Source organism: Phyllobates terribilis, unplaced genomic scaffold, assembly GCF_046119375.1.
Source record: "Phyllobates terribilis strain yellow unplaced genomic scaffold, ASM4611937v1 Scaffold_2__4_contigs__length_985480577, whole genome shotgun sequence".
Lineage (NCBI taxonomy): Eukaryota > Metazoa > Chordata > Amphibia > Anura > Dendrobatidae > Phyllobates > Phyllobates terribilis.
The window spans coordinates 864,963,231-864,988,474 of record NW_027362762.1 but is presented as its reverse complement, the minus strand read 5'-3'; the positions used below and the strand labels follow the sequence as shown (position 1 = coordinate 864,988,474).

General features: G+C 43.8%; 1 protein-coding gene across 4 annotated transcripts in view; it reads right to left on the bottom strand.

Annotated features, from left to right (window-relative positions):
- The window catches only part of P2RX5 (purinergic receptor P2X 5), a 127,338-nt gene that overhangs the window by 26,209 nt on the left and 75,885 nt on the right, over positions 1 to 25,244 (bottom strand). For all 4 annotated transcript variants that reach the window (XM_073668028.1, XM_073668024.1, XM_073668025.1 and 1 more), the window contains exons 5-6: positions 6,633 to 6,729; positions 1,020 to 1,100 (exon numbers count right to left, since the gene is read on the bottom strand). In XM_073668028.1, coding sequence (XP_073524129.1) covers positions 1,020 to 1,100; positions 6,633 to 6,729 — 178 coding nt within the window. The remainder of the gene's footprint in view (positions 1 to 1,019; positions 1,101 to 6,632; positions 6,730 to 25,244) is intronic.

Here is a 25,244-nt window from a genome sequence, read left to right as displayed (position 1 = left end):
AATCTTATTTCTCATAGTCTGGGAGTCCCTCGTGTTTTTGAGCAAACTCTATGCAGGCTTTCATATGTCTTGCACTGAGGAGAGGCTTCTGTCGGGCCACTCTGCCATAAAAGCCCGACTGGTGGAGGGCTGCAGTGATAGTTGACTTTGTGGAACTTTTTCCCATCTCCCTACTGCATCTCTGGAGCTCAGCCACAGTGATCTTGGGGTTCTTCTTTACCTCTCTCACCAAGGCTCTTCTCTCACGATTGCTCAGTGTGGCTGGATGGCCAGGTCTAGGAAGACTTCTGGTGGTCCAAAACTTCTTCCATTTAAGGATTATGGAGGCCACTGTGCTCTTAGGAACCTAGCGTAATGCAGAAATTATTTTGTAACCTTGGCCAGATCTGTGCCTTGCAACAATTCTGTCTCTGAGCTCCTTGGGCAGTTCCTTTGAGCTCATGATTCTCATTTGGTCTGACATGCACTGTGAGCTGTGAGGTCTTATATAGACAGGTGTGTGTCTTTCCAAATCAAGTCCTATCAGTTTAATTAAACACAGTTGGGCTCCAATTAAGGAGTAGAACCATCTCAAGGAGGATCACATGGAAATGGACAGCATGTGACTTAAATATGAGTGTCTGAGCAAAGGATCTGAATACTTATAACCATGTGATATTTCAGTTTTTCTTTTTTAATAAATTTGCAAAAATTTCTATATTTCTGTTTTTTTTTTCAGCCAAGATGTGGTGCAGAGTGTACTTTAATGAGAAAAAAAATGAACTTTTTAGAATTTACCAAATGGCTGCAATGAAACAAAGAGTGAAAAATTTAAAGGGGTCTGAATACTTTTCGTACCCACTGTATATTGTTTACTCCCTGTATATAAAATAAAATGCCACTACGATGATAACAACACATTAAAAGCATAATTATTAATTTGCAAATGAAATATTAATGGAATACTAATATATGTTCCATTATTTATCAGCAATAAAGCGTAATACAGTGTAGCAAATATATCATTTACTGACACTTACTTTGAAAAATTGAACTTTGGAAAGCGTATGGAATTTTTAATATAGACGGTGAAGTTTTCGGCTTTTCCTAATAGTGGTGTTCTAAAAAAGATCATGTAGTGTTAGTTTATACTAATATATAAAAATTAGTTAATAACACATGTCCAGAATTTCTTTCAATGCATGCTCACAAAATGGTATGCTGAATCTTGTTATAATTTAATGGTTAAGGGGATTTATTTTTTTCCTGAACATAAAATAAATTCACTCAGCTCATCTACAGGATGTTTGGTGTCTCTCTAGACTTATTGCATTTACACATCTATATGTATAGGCCAGACGACTTGGGAATGTGTATATCTGCAGTAACAGATACCTAGATCAGCAGCGGGCACTGAGTTCGGTATTGCTGTACAGTATTAGAAAATAGACCCATGTAGCTTATTATTTTAGCTAATTAGACAGAAAGCTCAAATTTGGAAACTCTCGTGTATTTTAAATTATTCACTAATATTAACTTTTTCTTGAGTGACAGCTCTCGTGAGTTCAGCTGTAACACATTCAGCTATCAGTGGTTTGTTCTGAAGTGTATGTAAGGGTGGTGGACAATGACTGTCGTGTTCCTACCCCTGAAGACACCAATTGCGTCATACAGTGTTGCTGCTAAGGGTGGCCCAACCAGTTATTAGGTTTAGGGAGCAATCACTTTTTCACACAGGGCCCTGTAGGTTTGGATTTCTTTTTCCCTTAATAATAAAAATCTTCATTTAGAAACTGCATTTTGTGTTTACTTGTGTTATCTTTGTCTAATATTTAAATTTGTTTTGTGATCTGAAACATTTCAGTGTGACAAACATGCAAAAGAATAAGAAATCAAAAAGGGGGCAAACACTTTTTCACACCACTGTATGTGTTGTGTAATGTGAATAATGTCCTGCGTCTTTGTAAATATTGGGATGTAATGTGCTATGTGAAATTTAACATGTTCCTCTGTAGTGTATAAGTAATGTTAATAAGACATAGGTTAGGACTTAGGACATAAGATAGATAGTATAGATAGTGACTTTAGTTAGGTAGCAACATTAGGGTAAGGATAGTGTTAATGTTCAGGACTAGCCCATAGAGGGAGGAAATTAGTGTTAGGGCAAGTGACTGCTTCCTGTAGATAGGGGCAAGTTCAAGTAGCAGTAGGAAGTGTCTGTCAGCCGTGCTGCCATTGGATGAACTACAATAGACGAGACTAAGGGACAATTGAGTAGTGCGACCTGGAACTGACTGAAGAGACAGAAAGGCCACCTTAAAGGGATCCTTAAAGGGGTCCTTGGATAGGACGACGTGTCATGAGAAATCTGAGCTTGCTAAACGCCGAAGGTAAAGGACTTAAACAGGACTGAGTTCATGGGACTAGTTGGGGGTCCCGAGCGATAGATCCAGGGCGCCAATAGTGGAAGAATTAGGATACAGAACCACTGAGCAAGTAGAGAGACTTTCTGATTAGGACTGTGGCGACAAGCTAGGCTGTGATAGAATCATAGAATCATAGAATGGTAGAGTTGGAAGGGACCTCCTGGGTCATCTGGTCCAACCCCCTGCTCAAAGCAGGATTCACTAGATCATCTCAGACAGATGTCTGTCCAGCCTCTGTTTGAAGACGTCCATTGAAGGGGAACTCACCACCTCTCGTGGCAGCCTGTTCCACTCATTAATCACCCTAACTGTCAAAAAGTTTTTTCTAATATCTAATCTGTGTCTCCTCCCATTTAGTTTCATCCCATTGCTTCTAGTCTTTCCTTGTGCAAATGAGAATAAAGATGATCCTTCTACAATGTGACAGCCCTTGACATATTTGTAGACAGCTATTAAGTCTCCTCTCAGTTTTCTTTTTTGCAAGCTAAACATTCCCAAATCCTGCAACCGTTTCTCATAGGACATGGTTTGCAGACCAGTCACCATTCTGGTCGCTCTTCTCTGAACTTGCTCCAGTTTGTCTATGTCTTTTTTAAAATGTGGTGCCCAAAACTGTACACAGTATTCCAGATGAGGTCTGACCAAAGAGGAGTAAAGACCGATAATGACTTCACGTGATCTAGACTGTATGCTTCTGTTAATACATCCCAGAATTCTATTTGCCTTTTTTGCTGCTGCATCACACTGTTGACTCATGTTCCGTCTATGATCTATTAGTATACCTAAGTCTTTTTCACATGTACTGTTTCTTAGCTCTATTCCTCCCATTCTGTATATGCTTTTTTCATTTTTATTGCCCAGATGTAGTACTTTGCATTTTTCCCTGTTAAAAACCATTCTGTTGGTTGCTGCCCACTGCTCCAGTTTATTTAGGTCTTTTTGAATCCTCTCTCTCTCTTCTCTAGTATTAGCTATCCCTCCTAGCTTTGTGTCATCAGCAAATTTAATCAGTTTACCCTCAATTCCTTCATCTAAATCATTGATAAAGATGTTGAACAATACAGGTCCCAGGACGGAGCCCTGTGGTACCCCACTTGAGACATTCATCCAGCTGGATGTGAAGCCATTTACAACCACCCTTTGAGTCCGATCACTAAGCCAGTTATGAATCCACCTAACAGTTGCCTGGTCCATTGCATACTTGGTCATTTTTTCAATAAGGATGGTGTGAGATACTTTGTCAAATGCTTTGCTGAAGTCAAGATATACTATATCTACAGCATGATGAAGTAGGGCAAAACATTGTGCTCCACCGGCCATGGAGTAGACTGCAGTGGAAGGAAACCATTTGTGTAAAAATGCTTTTTACTGTGAAGGAAACGTCCATAAGACTTTGAACCTGTACCCCTTGTACATAACCCTTACCAAGTTACCACTCAGTAAAGAGTGTCTTTTGGTACAGAAGTCTCCTTTATTGAACTTTGAAACCTATGATCCTGGCCAGCCAACGTGACAGGAGAAGACGGGTGCTTGCCCGTGGCTACCGCCCAGCTCTGCGCTACATGTACTGTGATATCACTATATCTTTACATAGAGATAGCAAGAAATTTGAATAAGCACAGAGCTGCAGACAGCGAGAGTCAAGAGCTGTGATTAGGAGAACTGAGAGAAGCCGATGGTGGTGATTTTGCAAGATTTATAACAGCAGCTTGTCAGGAGCTGAGAGGGAGGTGAGCAAAGAACTACTGTATAGAAATAATCGAGTTGGAGAGAGGTGGTTGGCATATTAAGAGTTAAAACTTCTCCTGGAATGTAACTACTGCGCACACATGGCCACGGTCTAGGCAGACACTAGTGGTTGAGTTAGTTCTGGGTAGGAGTTTTTTCTCGAACTATAAAATGCAGTGGATTTTCTGCACAAAAAAGTATGCTGAGTTTTTACTGTGTGGGAACATAACCCTAATATAAACATATTTTCTGTAGAAGAAATACATTAAAAGGTGTGTTTCCTCAAGGTAATAGAAATATGCCAGCTTTTTGACTCAGTTAGTCAAAATGACCCCATAATGAGCCTTAATTTTTAGGAGGAGTATTTATTGCCTGTGGAGACCAGGAGGCCTGGAGCACTGGTCCTGAATCAGCGGCTTAGTACCCCTATAACTTGAAGATTGTGTCTTCCCATAGGATCTTTCATTTATGGCCATAGGCACTGATTATAAAGTACTATCTGCACTGGTAATATTGCAAACATCCTAACGCTTGAACATTATTAGTTTGGATGGTAAACATACAGTATTTTCTAATGTCTCCACGTTTAAAGTGAATGTATAACCTAGATTTTTTTTTGCTAATTAGAATTATATATTTAACGTCTCATTTCTAATCTGTTTTTTTTCCCAGTAGAAGATTTTTTAAATACATTTTCTGTAGAAGATTATGGGTGCACTCATGTTGCCTGAGCTGCCATTGACACCATTTAGAGATGTGCTTTACAGCTGCCCCATGGACCATAGTAAACAATGGTCTAGAGATGTTTATTTTCTTAGAAGGTTTTTAAACAGGTTCTGTGATCTGCGCAGAGGTCATTGTGCAGGGAGGGGGAGGAGGTGAACTGTGTCTGTTGCTTTTTGTATTGGTGGATTCCATGTTATTTGTCTCCAGCTTTGTGATAATATTGAAAGGTTATAATTCTATCATTAGATCACAACTGAAATGGTAATTATCAGCCTGTCGTTCGGCTCAGTGCTCACTGATAAAACTGCAAATATTACAATATTTATTTATTGATTATTAACTGTAGATACTAACATGGAAGGAGACCCCTCGTGGGTGGAACACTTTGGTCTGCAACTCACACAAAGCCTTACTAGTTCATTGAAATTTGATTAACAGTGAAGGGGCTTTGGATCACCTGATATTGGGGTATAAAGTGGAGGACGGGGAGCTTTCATGTTGCATTAAAGATAATATATATCACAACAAATTATGTGCATGGGAATAATTATGGGATGGGGGGAGGCGGTCCCCATAGCACATTATGTAGATGGGAATTAGGGTTATGGAAAAGGGTTGGGCTGTTAAATACCTGTCACTCGGCAATGTGGGCAGGCTTAGTGAATGGGGCACATGTCGGTTTGATGAGTATTATTCACACTTCACTATTCATGAACAATTAGAAAATACATCATCAACATTTAAAAAAAAAAAAATAAGATACACAAAAACGTAATTTTATGGTCATTTTTTGATCTGTATCCTCCATTTTTCAATTGAATGTGACTCCTGACAACCATTCAAAGTAAATGTTGGGACTAGGGATGAGCGGATCGGTAGAAGTTCAGGTTCTACCCGACCTGAACTTTAGTCCAAAGTTTGGTTTGGGCACCAGAACAGTACCCGAACTTCAACCAAGTTGAAGTTAAAGTTGGTTTGTAGAACTTGGTTGAAGTTCGGGTACTGTTCTGGTGCTCGAACCAAACTGTGGACTAAAGCACGCGTTGGGTAGAACCTGAACTCCATTGAAAATAAAGAGACCCGAACTGGAAAGAAAAAAAAAATCTTTCTCTCTTTAGAACCGGACAATAAATGCCTGATACGAACATTTCTGTTCGGGTTCGCTCATCTCTAGTTGGAACCTATGATCAGTAAGGGTACAGAAAATACTGCTGTGTATGAATCAGTGAAATTGAGAACTTCTCCTTCATGTCCTTCTTGTTGGGAGGTAAGTATTCAGTTATTAGTGGCACATACTTAAAGGGTTTTTCCTGTGAAAAGAAGTTGTCACTTATTCACAGGCTGGATAAACTTATTGATGTGTTGGAGTCTGACTGCTGGGAATGGGCCACTTTTATCCCCATTAGAATGCAGCATCAGTGATTATGATTGACCGCCGCTCCATTCATTGCCTATTGAGCCCCTGAGCACTGTGATCTGCTTTATAGCCTTATAGAGAATTAATGGAGTGCCGGTAGGGCTTCCGGAGTGCCGGTAGGGCTTCCGATCTGCCGCTCTATTCAATAACAAGGATAATTGTGCCCTGCTATAGAATTTCCTTCTGTGCCAATCAGCAGGTCCTATAGTCGGACCCCACTGATCATTAAGTTATTAAGTTATCACCTATATTGTGACAACCACTTTAAAGGAAATGAAAATATTTCTTGGATACATCTGCATATTGGATAATACTATTTGAACTATGGAGTCCCTTAGCATAACAGTGGATCTTACTCTGGCTTTTGCCTCTTCTCAAGTGGACACCAAGCAAATATTTCACATATTCCTATTGTGTTTGCACCTGTCTTCAAGCATCGTCCTGTCTTGACCCCTGAAAAGAGAATATTGAATATTGATCACATCATCCTAAATAAAATCATGCATCCAGTGTTGGACTGGGATGCCAAGGGCCCACTAGTAACTAACAGGACCCCACTTTTCAACTAAATGCAAATGTGACATTATTCTCAATTACAAATTTACGGTATATAACAATGAACTGGGTAGATTGATAAATGAATAAGATGCCGCCTTTGTCTGTACATAGTGATTGAAGTATATTGTGCCAAGAACTGCTCATATAAGAGAGTGGTGGCCCACCGGAGGATTCTCCTGTTCTCCTGTCGGCCAGTCCAAGCCTGCATGCACTCATGACTGATCATGTTAAAGGGATCCTATCATCTGATTCACACTGCTCAAACTCACACTGCTCAAACCACAGGCAGCATAAATCAGAGCCTGGAAATATAATAGCAGTCAGATATTTGTTCTCTGAAACACTCCAGCATTTCAAAGAAAATATATTTCAAAGATCGTGCCAGGAACCATAGCCAGAGACAAGACTAGTCTGGGACAAAACACCCCACCCCACTGCAGGTTTCTCCCAGTGACATTTCAAGTGATTGACAGATCTCTTTTTTGTGTGTACATAGGGAGAGACCTGTCAATCACCTGCTCCACCACTGGAAGAAGCCAGCAGGGACGGAGCAGGACTAATTTTGTCTTGGGCTGTAGTCCTCAGATCTTTAAAGTATATTTTCTCTGAAACTGCAGTCATGCAGCCAGGCTCTGATACATGCTGCCCATCGTTTGGGCAGCATAAATCAGATCAGAGGTTCCATTTAAATGCTACGATCACTCTTGTGTTGAAATAACTTATTTTAAAAGTAAGGGCTGTCAGAACTGCCGCATTTAATATGTTTTCCATAGAAAAATTAAATAAAAACTAAAAGCATTTGCATTTTTGGTAGGATTTGCATGACATGCACAGTTATGAGAGTATTTCTGCATTTTACTTCAAAATCGTTTCCTTTTATGCTGAGGGCACATTAACCATTTATCACTGAAGTGTGAGCTTTAATGTGATAAATGTTTGTTAAAGTAAAGTTAAAAAAGGTGATGGCTCAATGCTTGGCCAGGAATTAGACACAACTATGAAATTTGCCTTTTTATATAAAAAGTTCCCACAAAGCTGCAAATGAGAAAAAAAATCCACACCGGCCCCTTTTGTCAAAAGTAGGATCTTTTGGTTAATGTGTTAAAGCCCAGCTAATTTATTTGTTGTGCCAAGTGCTTGTCTGTAACTAAATATGGCTGGCAACTCAGGGTCTCCTGTGCACTCTCTAACACCTTTGTTAACAATAAGAAGAGTCAGGAGGACCGATGTCCTCCAAAAAAGGCCAAAAAAAAGGCCTGAGCCCATAATAAACTAATGGTGATACTTGCCTATTCATGGACATCTTAAAAGGGTTATCCAAACTGTAGAAATTTAGTAAAAATAGCTTGCAATATTATAAAATACTATTTAACAACACCTTTATCTAGATATCTGGTGCTTACCCTTCTGCAGCACTCCTGGTCTTTGTTTACATGTGTGCAGCACGTGACCATAAAAGCCAATCTGTGGCTGCAATGGTTATACGCTGTATTACTGGCATCATCACTCAGCAATAGTCTAGATTTTCCTTCACCCGAGGCAAAAATTCAGTTTGGTGCGCCCTCCTATACACAGCTTATGCGGTTCGAGTAGTCATCATATCTGACCACTCACACGAGCACGAGCTGTAAATATGAAAATTGCATATGAATGGTGAAGTGACAACCGCTGGAACCGGCAAGCAGAGCTGACTCCTGACAGTAAGTATATTAGTGGCATTCTGCAGTGCTGAATTTCATAATGAATGCTTCTAACATAAATACAGATGTAGCAATCTTTAACTTGCCAGACGGCACAATACTTTATTTACATAGCCATGTATCATGTTATCTGTTATGGATTGCTACATCTGTACAGGATCAGAATCAATAATAGCACATGAATACACTACCAGAACCACCATCAGTACATGAATACAACACCAGAACTACCAACAGTGCAGGAACACATCATTAGAACCACCATCAGTACAAAAATACATCACCAGAACCACCAAGAGTACAGAAATTCAACACCGTAACCACCATCAGTACAGAAATACATCACTAGAAACACCAAGAGTAGAGCAATACATCACCAGAACCACCAACAGTATAGAAATACAGCTTCATAGCCACCATCAGTATAGGAATACATCACCAAAACCATCATCAGTATAGAAATATAACATCACAACCACCATCAGTACTGAAATACATTACCATAATCACTATCAGTACATGAATACTTCACCAGAGTCACCATCAATATAGAAATAAAGCATCACAACCACCATCAGTACAGAAATACAGCAACATAACTATAATCAGTGCAAAACTACATCACCAGAACCACCACCAGTATAGAAATACATTATCAGAACCACCATCAGTACATGACTGTTACACTTGCGCTCAGACTGTTAAGCGCGAGTGTGGATCATGGACCCATTATGCCATGGACCGGACTTACCCCGCAGGGGCATAACTAAGCAGCTACCTTGGTGTTTGCAGGAGCCTCTAGTGGTGAGGTCAGGCTTGTGCGGCAGGTAGCTGCCAGGTACCGAGCTGTAAGGACAGGTGTTGGCAGGAACAGCAGGGATGCAGGAAGGTGCAGTAGGTATATTGACTGGCACAGCTGATTCACAGGTAGGCAGGTACTGGCAGACACGGCTGGTATACAGACAGGCAGGTGATGGTGGGCACGGCTGATATACAGGCAGGTAGCTGCTGGCGGGCATGGCTGATACACAGGCAGACAAGGTGCGGACAGGCGGGGAACTGCAGGTGCGAATAGGCAGGGAACCACAGGCGTGACCAGGTAGGGAAACGCAGGTGCGGACAAGCAGGGGACCGCAGGTGTGGACAAGCAGGGAACCGCTGATGCGGACAAGCAGGGAACCGCTGATGCGAACAAGCAGAGAACCGCTGATGCGGACAAGCAGGGAACCGCAGATGTGGACAAGCAGGGAACCGCAGATGCGGACAAGCAGGGAATCGCAGATGCGGACAAACAGGGAATCGCAGATGCGGACAAACAGGAGAACCGCAGATGCGGACAAGCAGGGAATCGCAGATGCAGATAATCAGGGAATCGCAGATGCGGACAAGCAGGGAACCCCAGATACGGACAAGCAGGGAACCGCAGATGTAGACAAGCAGGGAACCGCAGATATGGCCAAGCAGGGAACCGCAGATGTGGACAAGCAAGGAACCACAGATACGGACAGGTACGGAACTGCAGGTGCAGACAGGCAAGGAACCGCAGGTGTGGACAGGCAAGGAACCCTGGTGTGGACAGGCAATGAACCACAGATGTGGACAGGCAATGAACCGCAGATCCGGACAGGCAAGGAACTGCAGGTTCCCACAGGAGAGACAGGACTCTGTTCACATAGAACAGACAGGGTCAGGTTACCACAGGACAATTACAAATACACACAGGAGAGACAGGACCAAGTTCACACAAGACCAAGGACAGGTACACACAGGACAGACAGAGCCAAGTTCACACAGGGCACTTACCATGAAGTAACAAGTGCGCACACTAATCACCAATGTTGCACAGCGACAACAGACTACAGATAGGAACTGATTCAGACTCAGCTGGTTTAGGAAAGGTACAGGTTCTAACAGCAGGTTTGAAGATAAGTACAGGTTCCGACACAGCAGATTTAGGTGAGGGAGCTGTTAAATCAGGATTAGAGTAGGAACTAATTCAGACAACAGGTTTGGAGGAAGAAACTGAATCAGACACAGCTGGTGTGGAAACAGGTGCTGATTCAGACACAGAAGGATACAGAGACAGGTTCAGATACTGGCAATATATACAGGGAAAGATGAAGACTAGATACAAACAGGATAAGAGCCAGGTGCTAATTGAGACTAGATCAGACACAGGTACAGGTTCAGGGTTCCGGACAGGGCATACAGACCCAGGGAAATAGGTTTGGGCAATGAGTGGACCTGACAACGAACTTAGCAGTTTACAGACAAGCTAGACACTGAAGTCCTTGACGTTGAACAGGCCCCTCTCAATCGGGAAGAGTGACTTAGGTACCAGATGCCACCCAGGAATTGGCTGGGGACATCTAAGGAGTGCGCACGCTAACCCTTTAAGAAAGAGGAAGTGCACACTTGGCAAGATGTCTGCATCAGGAACGCGGTCCGGTTGGTGAGTACACCAGCGTCCCTGCCAGGAGGGGGAGGCACGCAGGGACGAAGGCATTACAATGACTACACCACCAGAACCATCATGAATACAGAAATGCAGCACCAAAACCAGCATCAGTACAAAAATACAGCACCAGAACCATCATCAGTACTGAACTACAGAATCACAGTCACCATTAGTACAGAAATACAGCACCAAGCTTAGTACAGTGATCAATTGCAATGTCAGGTCAGCCTCACATACAATTGTATCACATGAACCTATGAATTCCCAGTATGTCCTTAACAATAGTAAAGAGATGCTGGAAGCAGTTGTTACCAACCATCATCAGACTGCAGACCAAAGAATAACCACAGTACTGAAGAGATGCTGTTAATATCACAAATAAACATTTAGGTACCTTATAGAAGATATTTTCTCTGATTGGAGCTGTTCTCTTTCTTTTCTTCTTCATCTAGTGTAGATGTCATGATGACTTTTCAAATCCATATTTCATCTCTCCAAACTTCCATCTTTTCCGATCTTCTGCAGCACATCCCAACATGGTGCCCTTATAAATTACGATGTCATTATAATGCTCCTAATTAAATATCTGCCCTACACTGTGCCCCTGGATAATTTCCCCTTGCTGTGCCCCTGAATAATTGCTCCTCTATGTGTTCCCTGCACAAAATATGACCCCATCACTGTCCCTCTTTTGGTACATGGCCTCTACATTGTTCTCTCCTTTCCATTCTGTGTGCCCTCATCATACTCCCCCTCTATTCATGCTGTCCTCTCCATACTGTGCCCTGGTACTGTCCCCCATGCTTGCCCATCCCTACACTGCCCCCCATACTACCCAGTTTATATACTGTGCACCTGCACACTTTTCTCCTCCATACTGTTCCCTTACACATTCCCCCCATACTGTTCCCTCTCATGCACCCTTCCACACACTGTCTACCTGTACATTCCCCTACCTGCCCATCAGTGTGAAGGCAGTTATCACACATTACCCCCTGCTCACATTGTCTCCTTACTAGTGTTGAGCGAGCACTAAAATGCTCGGGTGCTCGAAGCTCGGGCCGAGCTCACCGTGATACTCGGGTGCTCGACCTGAGCAACGAGCCCAATGTTAGTCTATGGGAGACCCGAGCAGTCTGTAGAAAGCCTAAAATGTGCCCAAAACGATAGTGACAGTGCTCAAATGACATGGGGACAGCATGGTGATCGCCCCAGGAAGCATTTCGGACTCCAGGTCACTGCTGTCAACAACGTGGTCAGAGGTATTAAGCCACTTTTACGGGCTCACAATAAAACGTTCAAAAACGAAACTGAAACTGCTTTCCTGTGAAATATGTTAAGGAACATCCTTTCCAGGGTAAAGACTTGTGTATAAGGTAAAATAAATAACCAAAAACAAAAATACTCCTCCATACCTTGGGCTATGTTCACAAGTAGCATTTTTTATACGTTTTTGCACTTTTGTATTGCTTTCAACAGTGACAAATGCATTCACCAGGAAATGTCATTTTAACATTTTACAACCTTATCTGGCCATGTGCTGTGTGACACATGCATACAGTGCTGAAAAGACATGGGAACAGCATGGGGAAGACCCCTGGAAGCATCTCTGACACCCAGGTCATTGCCCAAAAGTGTGCCCATCAGAAGTGATCCTTGCCGCATCAGAAGATGCAGATTTGCAACTATCCCCGTGCAAGTCCTTGTCCCAGGGCAGTGTTCAATTGTACCTCCCCCATTCCTTGCGCTACAAGCGCAAGTATGCAGCCTGCCACTCACCCACCCCCAGGCTGCAATACCATACTGCTTGCTTGCACTTGAAATTGGGCCTTTTAGGCATGTGGAGGCGGAATCTGCCACCACGTCATGGCTGCGTCGGCGGCCTGGTATCCATACTCAGTCCCCAGCCGCCCGGTGGCCGGGTGTCCACGCTTGGCCCCCAGCCTCCAGGGGGCGGCTGGGTGTCCATACTCGGTCCCCAGCCACCCCGCGGCCGGGTGCCCACACTCAGTCCCCAGCCGCCCCGCGGCCGGGTGCCCACACTAGGTCCACAGCCACCTCGCGTGGACAAGTGAATTTGGCCAGGGATGGTCCATCTCACTGACGCCTTCACACTGGGCTAATATTGTGGAAGCCGGGACACAGTTGGACAATGGGATGCAACACATCCTCCAGACATAGAGGATTGCGAATAAAAAGACAATATCAATGCCCCTTGGAAGAGTGGTGGAGGTTACAGTGGAATAAAAATACAATATCAATGCCCCTTGGAACAGTGGTGGAGGTCCCAGTGGAATAAAAAGACAATATCAATGCACCTTGGAAGAGTGGTGGAGGTTACAGTGGAATAAAAAGACAATATCAATGCCCCTAGGAAGAGTGGTGGAGGTTACAGTGCAATAAAAAGACAATATCAATGCCCCTTGGAAGAGTAGTGGAGGTCGCAGTGAAATAAAAAGACAATATCAATGCCCCTTGGAAGAGACGTGGAGGTCACAGTAGCTTTACAAGACGGTTTTAATGCCCCTTGGAAGAGACGTGGAGTTCAGGGTGGTTTAACAAGACGGTTTTAATGCCCCTTGGAAGAGACGTGGAGGTCACAGTAGTTTAACAAGACGGTTTTAATGTCCCTTGGAAGAGACGCGGAATTCAAAGTGGTTTAACAAGACAGTTTTAATGCCCCTTGGGAGAGACGTGGAGGTCCCAGTGCAATAAAAAGACAATATCAATGCCCCTTGGAAGAGCGGTGGAGGTTACAGTGGAATAAAAAGACAATATCATTGCCCCTTGGAAAAGTGGTGGAGGTCCCAGTGGAATAAAAAGACAATATCAATGCCCCTTGGAAGAGTGGTGGAGGTCCCAGTGGAATAAAAAGACAATATCAATGCCCCTTGGAAGAGTGGTGGAGGTCCCAGTGGAATAAAAAGACAATATCAATGTTCCTTGGAACAGTGGTGCAGGTTACAGTGGAATAAAAAGACAAGATCAATGCCCCTAGGAAGAGTGGTGGAGGTTCCAGTGGAATAAAAAGACAATATCAATGCCCCTTGGAAGAGTGGTTGAGGTCGCAGTGGAATAAAAAGACAATATCAATGCCCCTTGGAAGAGACGTGGAGGTCACAGTAGCTTAAAAAGACGGTTTTAATGTCCCTTGGAAGAGACGTGGAGGTCACAGTTGCTTAACAAGATGGTTTTAATGCCCCTTGGAAGAGACGTGGAGGTCACAGTAGCTTAACAAGAAGGTTTTAATGCCCCTTGGAAGAGACGTGCAGTTCAGAGTGGTTTAACAAGACAGTTTTAATGCCCCTTGGAAGAGACGTGGAGGTCCCAGTGGAATAAAAAGACAATATCAATGCCCCTTGGAAGAGTGGTGGAGGTCCCAGTGGGATAAAAAGACAATATCAAAGCCCCTTGGAAAAGTGGTGGAGGTCCCAGTGGAATAAAAAGACAATATCAATGCCCCTTGGAAGGGTGGTGGTGGTCCCAGTGGAATAAAAAGACAACATCAATGCCCCTTGGAAGAGTGGTGGAGGTCGCAGTGGAATAAAAAGACAATATCAATGCCCCTTGGAACAGTGGTGGAGGTTCCAGTGGAATAAAAAGACAATATCAATGCCCCTTGGAAGAGTGGTGGAGGTCACAGTGGAATAAAAAGACAATATCAATGCCCCTTGGAAGAGAGGTGGAGGTCACAGTAGCTTAACAAGACGGTTTAAATGCCCCTTGGAAGAGACGTGAAGGTCACAGTAGCTTAACAAGACGGTTTTAATGCCCGTTGGAAGAGACGTGGAGTTCAGAGTGGTTTAACAAGACGATTTTAATGCCCCTTGGAAGAGACGTGGAGGTCCCAGTGGAATAAAAAGACAATATCAATGCCCCTTGGAAGAGTGGTGGATGTCCCAGTGGAATAAAAAGACAATATCAATGCCCCTTGGAAGAGTGGTGGAGGTTACAGTGGAATAAAAAGACAATATCAATGCCCCTTGGAACAGTGGTGGAGGTTACAGTGGAATAAAAAGACAATATCAATGCCCCTAGGAAGAGACGTGGAGGTCACAGTAGCTTAACAAGACGGTTTTAATGTCCCTTGGAAGAGATGCGGAATTCAAAGTGGTTTAACAAGACAGTTTTAATGCCCCTTGGAAGAGACGTGGAGGTCCCAGTGGAATAAAAAGACAGTATCAATGCCCCCTGGAAGAGTGGTGGAGGTCCCAGTGGAATAAAAAGACAATATCAAAGCCCCTTGGAAAAGTGGTGGAGGTCCAGGAGGAATAAAAAGACAATATCAATGCCCCTTGGAAAAGTGGTGGAGGTCCCAGAGGAATAAAAAGACAATATCAATGCCCCTTGGAAGGGTGGTGGTGGTCCCAGTGGAATAAAAAGACAATATCAATGCCCCTTGGAAGAGTGGTGGAGGTCGCAGTGGAACAAAAAGACAATATCAATGCCCCTTGGAAGAGTGGTGGAGGTCACAGTGGAATAAAAAGACAATATCAATGCCCCTTGGAAGAGAGGTGGAGGTCACAGTAGCTTAACAAGACGGCTTAAATGCCCCTTGGAAGAGACGTGAAGGTCACAGTAGCTTAACAAGACGGTTTTAATGCCCGTTGGAAGAGACGTGGAGTTCAGAGTGGTTTAACAAGACGATTTTAATGCCCCTTGGAAGAGACGTGGAGGTCCCAGTGGAATAAAAAGACAATATCAATGCCCCTTGGAAGAGTGGTGGATGTCCCAGTGGAATAAAAAGACAATATCAATGCCCCTTGGAAGAGTGGTGGAGGTTACAGTGGAATAAAAAGACAATATCAATGCCCCTTGGAACAGTGGTGGAGGTTACAGTGGAATAAAAAGACAATATCAATGCCCCTAGGAAGAGACGTGGAGGTCACAGTAGCTTAACAAGACGGTTTTAATGTCCCTTGGAAGAGATGCGGAATTCAAAGTGGTTTAACAAGACAGTTTTAATGCCCCTTGGAAGAGACGTGGAGGTCCCAGTGGAATAAAAAGACAGTATCAATGCCCCCTGGAAGAGTGGTGGAGGTCCCAGTGGAATAAAAAGACAATATCAAAGCCCCTTGGAAAAGTGGTGGAGGTCCAGGAGGAATAAAAAGACAATATCAATGCCCCTTGGAAAAGTGGTGGAGGTCCCAGAGGAATAAAAAGACAATATCAATGCCCCTTGGAAGGGTGGTGGTGGTCCCAGTGGAATAAAAAGACAATATCAATGCCCCTTGGAAGAGTGGTGGAGGTCGCAGTGGAACAAAAAGACAATATCAATGCCCCTTGGAACAGTGGTGGAGATTCCAGTGGAATAAAAAGACAATATCAATGCCCCTTGGAAGAGTGGTGGAGGTCACAGTGGAATAAAAAGACAATATCAATGCCCCTTGGAAGAGAGGTGGAGGTCACAGTAGCTTAACAAGATGGTTTTAATGCCCCTTGGAAGAGACGTGAAGGTCACAGTAGCTTAACAAGACGGTTTTAATGCCCCTTGGAAGAGACGTGGAGTTCAGAGTGGTTTAACAAGACGGTTTTAATGCCCCTTGGAAGAGACGTGGAGGTCCCAGTGGAATAAAAAGACAATATCAATGCCCCTTGGAAGAGTGGTGGAGGTCCCAGTGGAATAAAAAGACAATATCAATGCCCCTTGGAAGAGAGGTGGAGGTTACAGTGGAATAAAAAGACAACATCAATGCCCCTTGGAACAGTGGTGGAGGTTACAGTGGAATAAAAAGACTATCAATGCCCCTTGGAAGAGACTTGGAGGTCACAGTAGCTTAACAAGACGGCTTTAATGTCCCATGGAAGAGATGCGGAATTCAACGTGGTTTAACAAGACAGTTTTAATGCCCCTTGGAAGAGACGTGGAGGTCCCAGTGGAATAAAAAGACAATATCAATGCTCCTTGGAACAGTGGTGGAGGTTACAGTGGAATAAAAAGACAAGATCAATGCCCCTAGGAAGAGTGGTGGAGGTTACAGTGCAATAAAAAGACAATATCAATGCCCCTTGGAAGAGTGGTTGAGGTCGCAGTGGAATAAAAAGACAATATCAATGCCCCTTGGAAGAGACGTGGAGATCAGAGTGGTTTAACAAGACGGTTTTAATGCCCCTTGGAAGAGACGTGAAGGTCCCAGTGGACTAAAAAGACAATATCAATGCCCCTTGGAAAAGTGGTGGAGGTCCCAGTGGAATAAAAAGACAATATCAATGCCCCTTGGAACAGTAGTGTAGGTTACAGTGGAATAAAAAGACAATATCAATGCCCCTAGGAAGAGACGTGGAGGTCACAGTAGCTTAACAAGACGGTTTTAATGCCCCTTGGAAGAGATGCGGAATTCAAAGTGGTTTAACAAGACAGTTTTAATGCCCCTTGGAAGAGACGTGGAGGTCCCAGTGGAATAAAAAGACAATATCAATGCCCCTTGGAAGGGTGGTGGAGGTCCCAGTGGAATAAAAAGACAATATCAATGCCCCTTGGAAAAGTGGTGGAGGTCCCAGTGGAATAAAAAGACAATATCAATGCCCCTTGGAACAGTGGTGGAGGTTACAGTGGAATAAAAAGACAATATCAATGCCCCTTGGAAGAGTGGTGGAGGTCGCAGTGGAATAAAGAGACAATATCAATGCCCCTTGGAAGAGAGGTGGAGGTCACAGTAGCTTAACGAGATGGTTTTAATTCCCCTTGGAAGAAACGTGAAGGTCACAGTAGCTTAACAAGATGGTTTTAATGCCCCTTGGAAGAGACGTGGAGTTCAAAGGGGGTTAACAAGACGGTTTTAATGCCCCTTGGAAGAGACGTGGAGGTCCAAGTGGAATAAAAAGACAATATCAATGCCCCTTGGAAGAGAGGTGGAGGTCACAGTAGCTTAACAAGCCGATTTTAATGCCCCTTGGAAGAGACGTGGAGTTCAGAGTGGTTTAACAAGACAGTTTTAATGCCCCTTGGAAGAGACGTGGAGGTCCCAGTGGAATAAAAAGACAATATCAATGCCCCTTGGAAGAGTGGTGGATGTCCCAGTGGAATAAAAAGACAATATCAATGCCCCTTGGAAAAGTGGTGGAGGTCCCAGTGGAATAAAAAGACAATATCAATGCCCCTTGGAACAGTGGTGGAGGTTACAGTGGAATAAAAAGACAATATCAATGCCCCTTGGAAGAGTGGTGGAGGTCACAGTGGAATAAAAAGACAATATCAATGCCCCTTGGAAGAGAGGTGGAGGTCACAGTAGCTTAACAAGATGGTTTTAATGCCCCTTGGAAGAGACGTGAAGGTCACAGTAGCTTAACAAGACGGTTTTAATGCCCCTTGGAAGAGACGTGGAGTTCAGAGTGGTTTAACAAGACGGTTTTAATGCCCCTTGGAAGAGACGTGGAGGTCCCAGTGGAATAAAAAGACAATATCAATGCCCCTTGGAAGAGTGGTGGAGGTCCCAGTGGAATAAAAAGACAATATCAATGCCCCTTGGAAGAGAGGTGGAGGTTACAGTGGAATAAAAAGACAACATCAATGCCCCTTGGAACAGTGGTGGAGGTTACAGTGGAATAAAAAGACTATCAATGCCCCTTGGAAGAGACTTGGAGGTCACAGTAGCTTAACAAGACGGCTTTAATGTCCCATGGAAGAGACGCGGAATTCAACGTGGTTTAACAAGACAGTTTTAATGCCCCTTGGAAGAGACGTGGAGGTCCCAGTGGAATAAAAAGACAATATCAATGCTCCTTGGAACAGTGGTGGAGGTTACAGTGGAATAAAAAGACAAGATCAATGCCCCTAGGAAGAGTGGTGGAGGTTACAGTGCAATAAAAAGACAATATCAATGCCCCTTGGAAGAGTGGTTGAGGTCGCAGTGGAATAAAAAGACAATATCAATGCCCCTTGGAAGAGACGTGGAGATCAGAGTGGTTTAACAAGACGGTTTTAATGCCCCTTGGAAGAGACGTGAAGGTCCCAGTGGAATAAAAAGACAATATCAATGCCCCTTGGAAAAGTGGTGGAGGTCCCAGTGGAATAAAAAGACAATATCAATGCCCCTTGGAACAGTAGTGTAGGTTACAGTGGAATAAAAAGACAATATCAATGCCCCTAGGAAGAGACGTGGAGGTCACAGTAGCTTAACAAGACGGTTTTAATGCCCCTTGGAAGAGATGCGGAATTCAAAGTGGTTTAACAAGACAGTTTTAATGCCCCTTGGAAGAGACGTGGAGGTCCCAGTGGAATAAAAAGACAATATCAATGCCCCTTGGAAGGGTGGTGGAGGTCCCAGTGGAATAAAAAGACAATATCAATGCCCCTTGGAAAAGTGGTGGAGGTCCCAGTGGAATAAAAAGACAATATCAATGCCCCTTGGAACAGTGGTGGAGGTTACAGTGGAATAAAAAGACAATATCAATGCCCCTTGGAAGAGTGGTGGAGGTCGCAGTGGAATAAAGAGACAATATCAATGCCCCTTGGAAGAGAGGTGGAGGTCACAGTAGCTTAACGAGATGGTTTTAATTCCCCTTGGAAGAAACGTGAAGGTCACAGTAGCTTAACAAGATGGTTTTAATGCCCCTTGGAAGAGACGTGGAGTTCAAAGGGGGTTAAAAAGACGGTTTTAATGCCCCTTGGAAGAGACGTGGAGGTCCAAGTGGAATAAAAAGACAATATCAATGCCCCTTGGAAGAGAGGTGGAGGTCACAGTAGCTTAACAAGCCGATTTTAATGCCCCTTGGAAGAGACGTGGAGTTCAGAGTGGTTTAACAAGACAGTTTTAATGCCCCTTGGAAGAGACGTGGAGGTCCCAGTGGAATAAAAAGACAATATCAATGCCCCTTGGAAGAGTGGTGGATGTCCCAGTGGAATAAAAAGACAATATCAATGCCCCTTGGAAAAGTGGTGGAGGTCCCAGTGGAATAAAAAGACAATATCAATGCCCCTTGGAACAGTGGTGGAGGTTACAGTGGAATAAAAAGACAATATCAATGCCCCTTGGAAGAGTGGTGGAGGTCGCAGTGGAATAAAAAGACAATATCAATGCCCCTTGGAAGAGAGGTGGAGGTCACAGTAGCTTAACAAGACGGTTTAATGCCCCTTGGAAGAGACGTGAAGGTCACAGTAGCTTAACAAGACGGTTTTAATGCCCCTTGGAAGAGACGTGGAGTTCAGAGTGGTTTAACAAGACAGTTTTAATGCCCCTTGGAAGAGACGTGGAGGTCCCAGTGGAATAAAAAGACAATATCAATGCCCCTTGGAAGAGTGGTGGATATCCCAGTGGAATAAAAAGACAATATCAATGCCCCTTGGAAAAGTAGTGGAGGTCCCAGTGGAATAAAAAGACAATATCAATGCCCCTTGGAACAGTGGTGGAGGTTACAGTGGAATAAAAAGACAATATCAATGCCCCTTGGAAGAGTGGTGGAGGTCGCAGTGGAATAAAAAGACAATATCAATGCCCCTTGGAAGAGAGGTGGAGGTCACAGTAGCTTAACAAGACGGTTTTAATGCCCCTTGGAAGAGACGTGAAGGTCACAGTAGCTTAACAAGACGGTTTTAATGCCCCTTGGAAGAGACGTGGATTTCAGAGTGGTTTAACAAGACGAATTTAATGCCCCTTGGAAGAGACGTGGAGGTCCCAGTGGAATAAAAAGACAATATCAATGCCCCTTGGAAGAGTGGTGGAGGTCCCAGTGGAATAAAAAGACAATATCAATGCCCCTTGGAAGAGTGGTGGAGGTTACAGTGGAATAAAAAGACAATATCAATGCCCCTTGGAACAGTGGTGGAGGTTACAGTGGAATAAAAAGACAATATCAATGCCCCTAGGAAGAGACGTGGAGGTCACAGTAGCTTAACAAGACGGTTTTAATGTCCCTTGGAAGAGACGCGGAATTCAAAGTGGTTTGACAAGACAGTTTTAATGCCCCTTGGAAGAGACGTGGAGGTCCCAGTGGAATAAAAAGACAATAACAATGCTCCTTGGAACAGTGGTGGAGGTTACAGTGGAATAAAAAGACAAGATCAATGCCCCTAGGAAGAGTGGTGGAGGTTACAGTGCAATAAAAAGACAATATCAATGCCCCTTGGAAGATTGGTTGAGGTCGCAGTGGAATAAAAAGACAATATCAATGCCCCTTGGAAGAGACGTGGAGTTCAGAGTGGTTTAACAAGACGGTTTTAATGCCCCTTGGAAGAGACGTGAAGGTCCCAGTGGAATAAAAAGACAATATCAATGCCCCTTGGAAAAGTGGTGGAGGTCCCAGTGGAATAAAAAGACAATATCAATGCCCCTTGGAACAGTAGTGGAGGTTACAGTGGAATAAAAAGACAATATCAATGCCCCTAGGAAGAGACGTGGAGGTCACAGTAGCTTAACAAGACGGTTTTAATGCCCCTTGGAAGAGACATGGAGTTCAGAGTGGTTTAACAAGACAGTTTTAATGCCCCTTGGAAGAGACGTGGAGGTCCCAGTGGAATAAAAAGACAATATCAATGCCCCTTGGAAGAGTGGTGGAGGTCCCAGTGGAATAAAAAGACAATATCAAAGCCCCTTGGAAATGTGGTGGAGGTCCCAGAGGAATAAAAAGACAATATCAATGCCCCTTGGAAGGGTGGTGGTGTTCCCAGTGGAATAAAAACACAATATCAATGCCCCTTGGAAGAGTGGTGGAGGTCGCAGTGGAATAAAAAGACAATATCAATGCCCCTTGGAACAGTGGTGGAGGTTCCAGTGGAATAAAAAGACAATATCAATGCCCCTTGGAAGAGTGGTGGAGGTCACAGTTGAATAAAAAGACAATATCAATGCCCCTTGGAAGAGAGGTGGAGGTCACAGTAGCTTAACAAGACGGTTTTAATGCCCCTTGGAAGAGACGTGAAGGTCACAGTAGCTTAACAAGACGGTTTTAATGCCCCTTGGAAAAGACGTGGAGTTCAGAGTGGTTTAACAAGACTGTTTTAATGCCCCTTGGAAGAGACGTGGAGGTCCCAGTGGAATAAAAAGACAATATCAATGCCCCTTGGAAGAGTGGTGGAGGTCCCAGTGGAATAAAAAGACAATATCAATGCCCCTTGGAAGAGTGGTGGAGGTTACAGTGGAATAAAAAGACAATATCAATGCCCCTAGGAAGAGACTTGGAGGTCACAGTAGCTCAACAAGACGGCTTTAATGTCCCTTGGAAGAGACGCGGAATTCAAAGTGGTTTAACAAGACAGTTTAATGCCCCTTGGAAGAGACGTGGAGGTCCCAGTGGAATAAAAAGACAATATCAATGCTCCTTGGAACAGTGGTGGAGGTTACAGTGGAATAAAAAGAGAAGATCAATGCCCCTAGGAAGAGTGGTGGAGGTTACAGTGCAATAAAAAGACAATATCAATGCCCCTTGGAAGAGTGGTTGAGGTCGCAGTGGAATAAAAAGACAATATCAATGCCCCTTGGAAGAGACGTGGAGATCAGAGTGGTTTAACAAGATGGTTTTAATGCCCCTTGGAAGAGACGTGAAGGTCCCAGTGGAATAAAAAGACAATATCAATGCCCCTTGGAAAAGTGGTGGAGGTCCCAGTGGAATAAAAAGACAATATCAATGCCCCTTGGAACAGTAGTGGAGGTTACAGTGGAATAAAAAGACAATATCAATGCCCCTAGGAAGAGACGTGGAGGTCACAGTAGCTTAACAAGACGGTTTTAATGCCCCTTGGAAGAGATGCGGAATTCAAAGTGGTTTAACAAGACAGTTTTAATGCCCCTTGGAAGAGACGTGGAGGTCCCAGTGGAATAAAAAGACAATATCAATGCCCCTTGGAAGGGTGGTGGAGGTCCCAGTGGAATAAAAAGACAATATCAATGCCCCTTGGAAAAGTGGTGGAGGTCCCAGTGGAATAAAAAGACAATATCAATGCCCCTTGGAACAGTGGTGGAGGTTACAGTGGAATAAAAAGACAATATCAATGCCCCTTGGAAGAGTGATGGAGGTCGCAGTGGAATAAAAAGACAACATCAATGCCCCTTGGAAGAGAGGTGGAGGTCACAGTAGCTTAACGAGATGGTTTTAATGCCCCTTGGAAGAAACGTGAAGGTCACAGTAGCTTAACAAGACGGTTTTAATGCCCCTTGGAAGAGACGTGGAGTTCAAAGGGGGTTAACAAGACGGTTTTAATGCCCCTTGGAAGAGACGTGGAGGTCCCAGTGGAATAAAAAGACAATATCAATGCCCCTTGGAAGAGAGGTGGAGGTCACAGTAGCTTAACAAGACGGTTTTAATGCCCCTTGGAAGAGACGTGGAGTTCAGAGTGGTTTAACAAGACAGTTTTAATGCCCCTTGGAAGAGACGTGGAGGTCCCAGTGGAATAAAAAGACAATATCAATGCCCATTGGAAGAGTGGTAGATGTCCCAGTGGAATAAAAAGACAATATCAATGCCCCTTGGAAAAGTGGTGGAGGTCCCAGTGGAATAAAAAGACAATATCAGTGCCCCTTGGAACAGTGGTGGAGGTTACAGTGGAATAAAAAGACAATATCAATGCCCCTTGGAAGAGTGGTGGAGGTCGCAGTTGAATAAAAAGACAATATCAATGCCCCTTGGAAGAGAGGTGGAGGTCACAGTAGCTTAACAAGACGGTTTTACTACCCCTTGGAAGAGACGTGGAGGTCACAGTAGCTTAACAAGATGGTTTTAATGCCCCTTGGAAGAGACGTGGAGTTCAGAGAGGTTTAACAAGACAGTTTTAATGCCCCTTGCAAGAGACGTGGAGGTCACAGTAGCTTAACAAGACAGTTTTAATGCCCCTTGGAAGAGACGTGGAGGTTCCAGTGGAATAAAAAGACAATATCAATGCCCCTTGGAAGAGCCGTGGAGGTTACAGTGGAATAAAAAGACAATATCAATGCCCCTTGGAAAAGTGGTGGAGGTCCCAGTGTAATAAAAAGACAATATCAATGCCCCTTGGAAGAGTGGTGGAGGTCCCAGTGGAATAAAAAGACAATATCAATGCCCCTTGGAAGAGTGGTGGAGGTCCCAGTGGAATAAAAAGACAATATCAATTTTCCTTGGAACAGTGGTGGAGGTTACAGTGGAATAAAAAGACAAGATCAATGCCCCTAGGAAGAGTGGTGGAGGTTACAGTGCAATAAAAAGACAATATCAATGCCCCTTGGAAGAGTGGTTGAGGTCGCAGTGGAATAAAAAGACAATATCAATGCCCCTTGGAAGAGACGTGGAGGTCACAGTAGCTTAAAAAAACGGTTTTAATGTCCCTTGGAAGAGACGTGGAGGTCACAGTAGCTTAACAAGATGGTTTTAATGCCCCTTGGAAGAGACGTGGAGTTCAGAGTGGTTTAACAAGACAGTTTTAATGCCCCTTGCAAGAGACGTGGAGGTCACAGTAGCTTAACAAGACAGTTTTAATGCCCCTTGGAAGAGACGTGGAGGCTCCCAGTGGAATAAAAAGACAATATCAATGCCCCTTGGAAGAGTGGTGGAGGTCCCAGTGGAATAAAAAGACAATATCAATGCCCCTTGGAAGAGTGGTGGAGGTTACAGTGGAATAAAAAGACAATATCAATGCCCCTAGGAAGAGACGTGGAGGTCACAGTAGCTTAACAAGACGGTTTTAATGTCCCTTGGAAGAGACGCGGAATTCAAAGTGGTTTGACAAGACAGTTTTAATGCCCCTTGGAAGAGACGTGGAGGTCCCAGTGGAATAAAAAGACAATAACAATGCTCCTTGGAACAGTGGTGGAGGTTACAGTGCAATAAAAAGACAATATCAATGCCCCTTGGAAGATTGGTTGAGGTCGCAGTGGAATAAAAAGACAATATCAATGCCCCTTGGAAGAGACGTGGAGTTCAGAGTGGTTTAACAAGACGGTTTTAATGCCCCTTGGAAGAGACGTGAAGGTCCCAGTGGAATAAAAAGACAATATCAATGCCCCTTGGAAAAGTGGTGGAGGTCCCAGTGGAATAAAAAGACAATATCAATGCCCCTTGGAACAGTAGTGGAGGTTACAGTGGAATAAAAAGACAATATCAATGCCCCTAGGAAGAGACGTGGAGGTCACAGTAGCTTAACAAGACGGTTTTAATGCCCCTTGGAAGAGACATGGAGTTCAGAGTGGTTTAACAAGACAGTTTTAATGCCCCTTGGAAGAGACGTGGAGGTCCCAGTGGAATAAAAAGACAATATCAATGCCCCTTGGAAGAGTGGTGGAGGTCCCAGTGGAATAAAAAGACAATATCAAAGCCCCTTGGAAATGTGGTGGAGGTCCCAGAGGAAT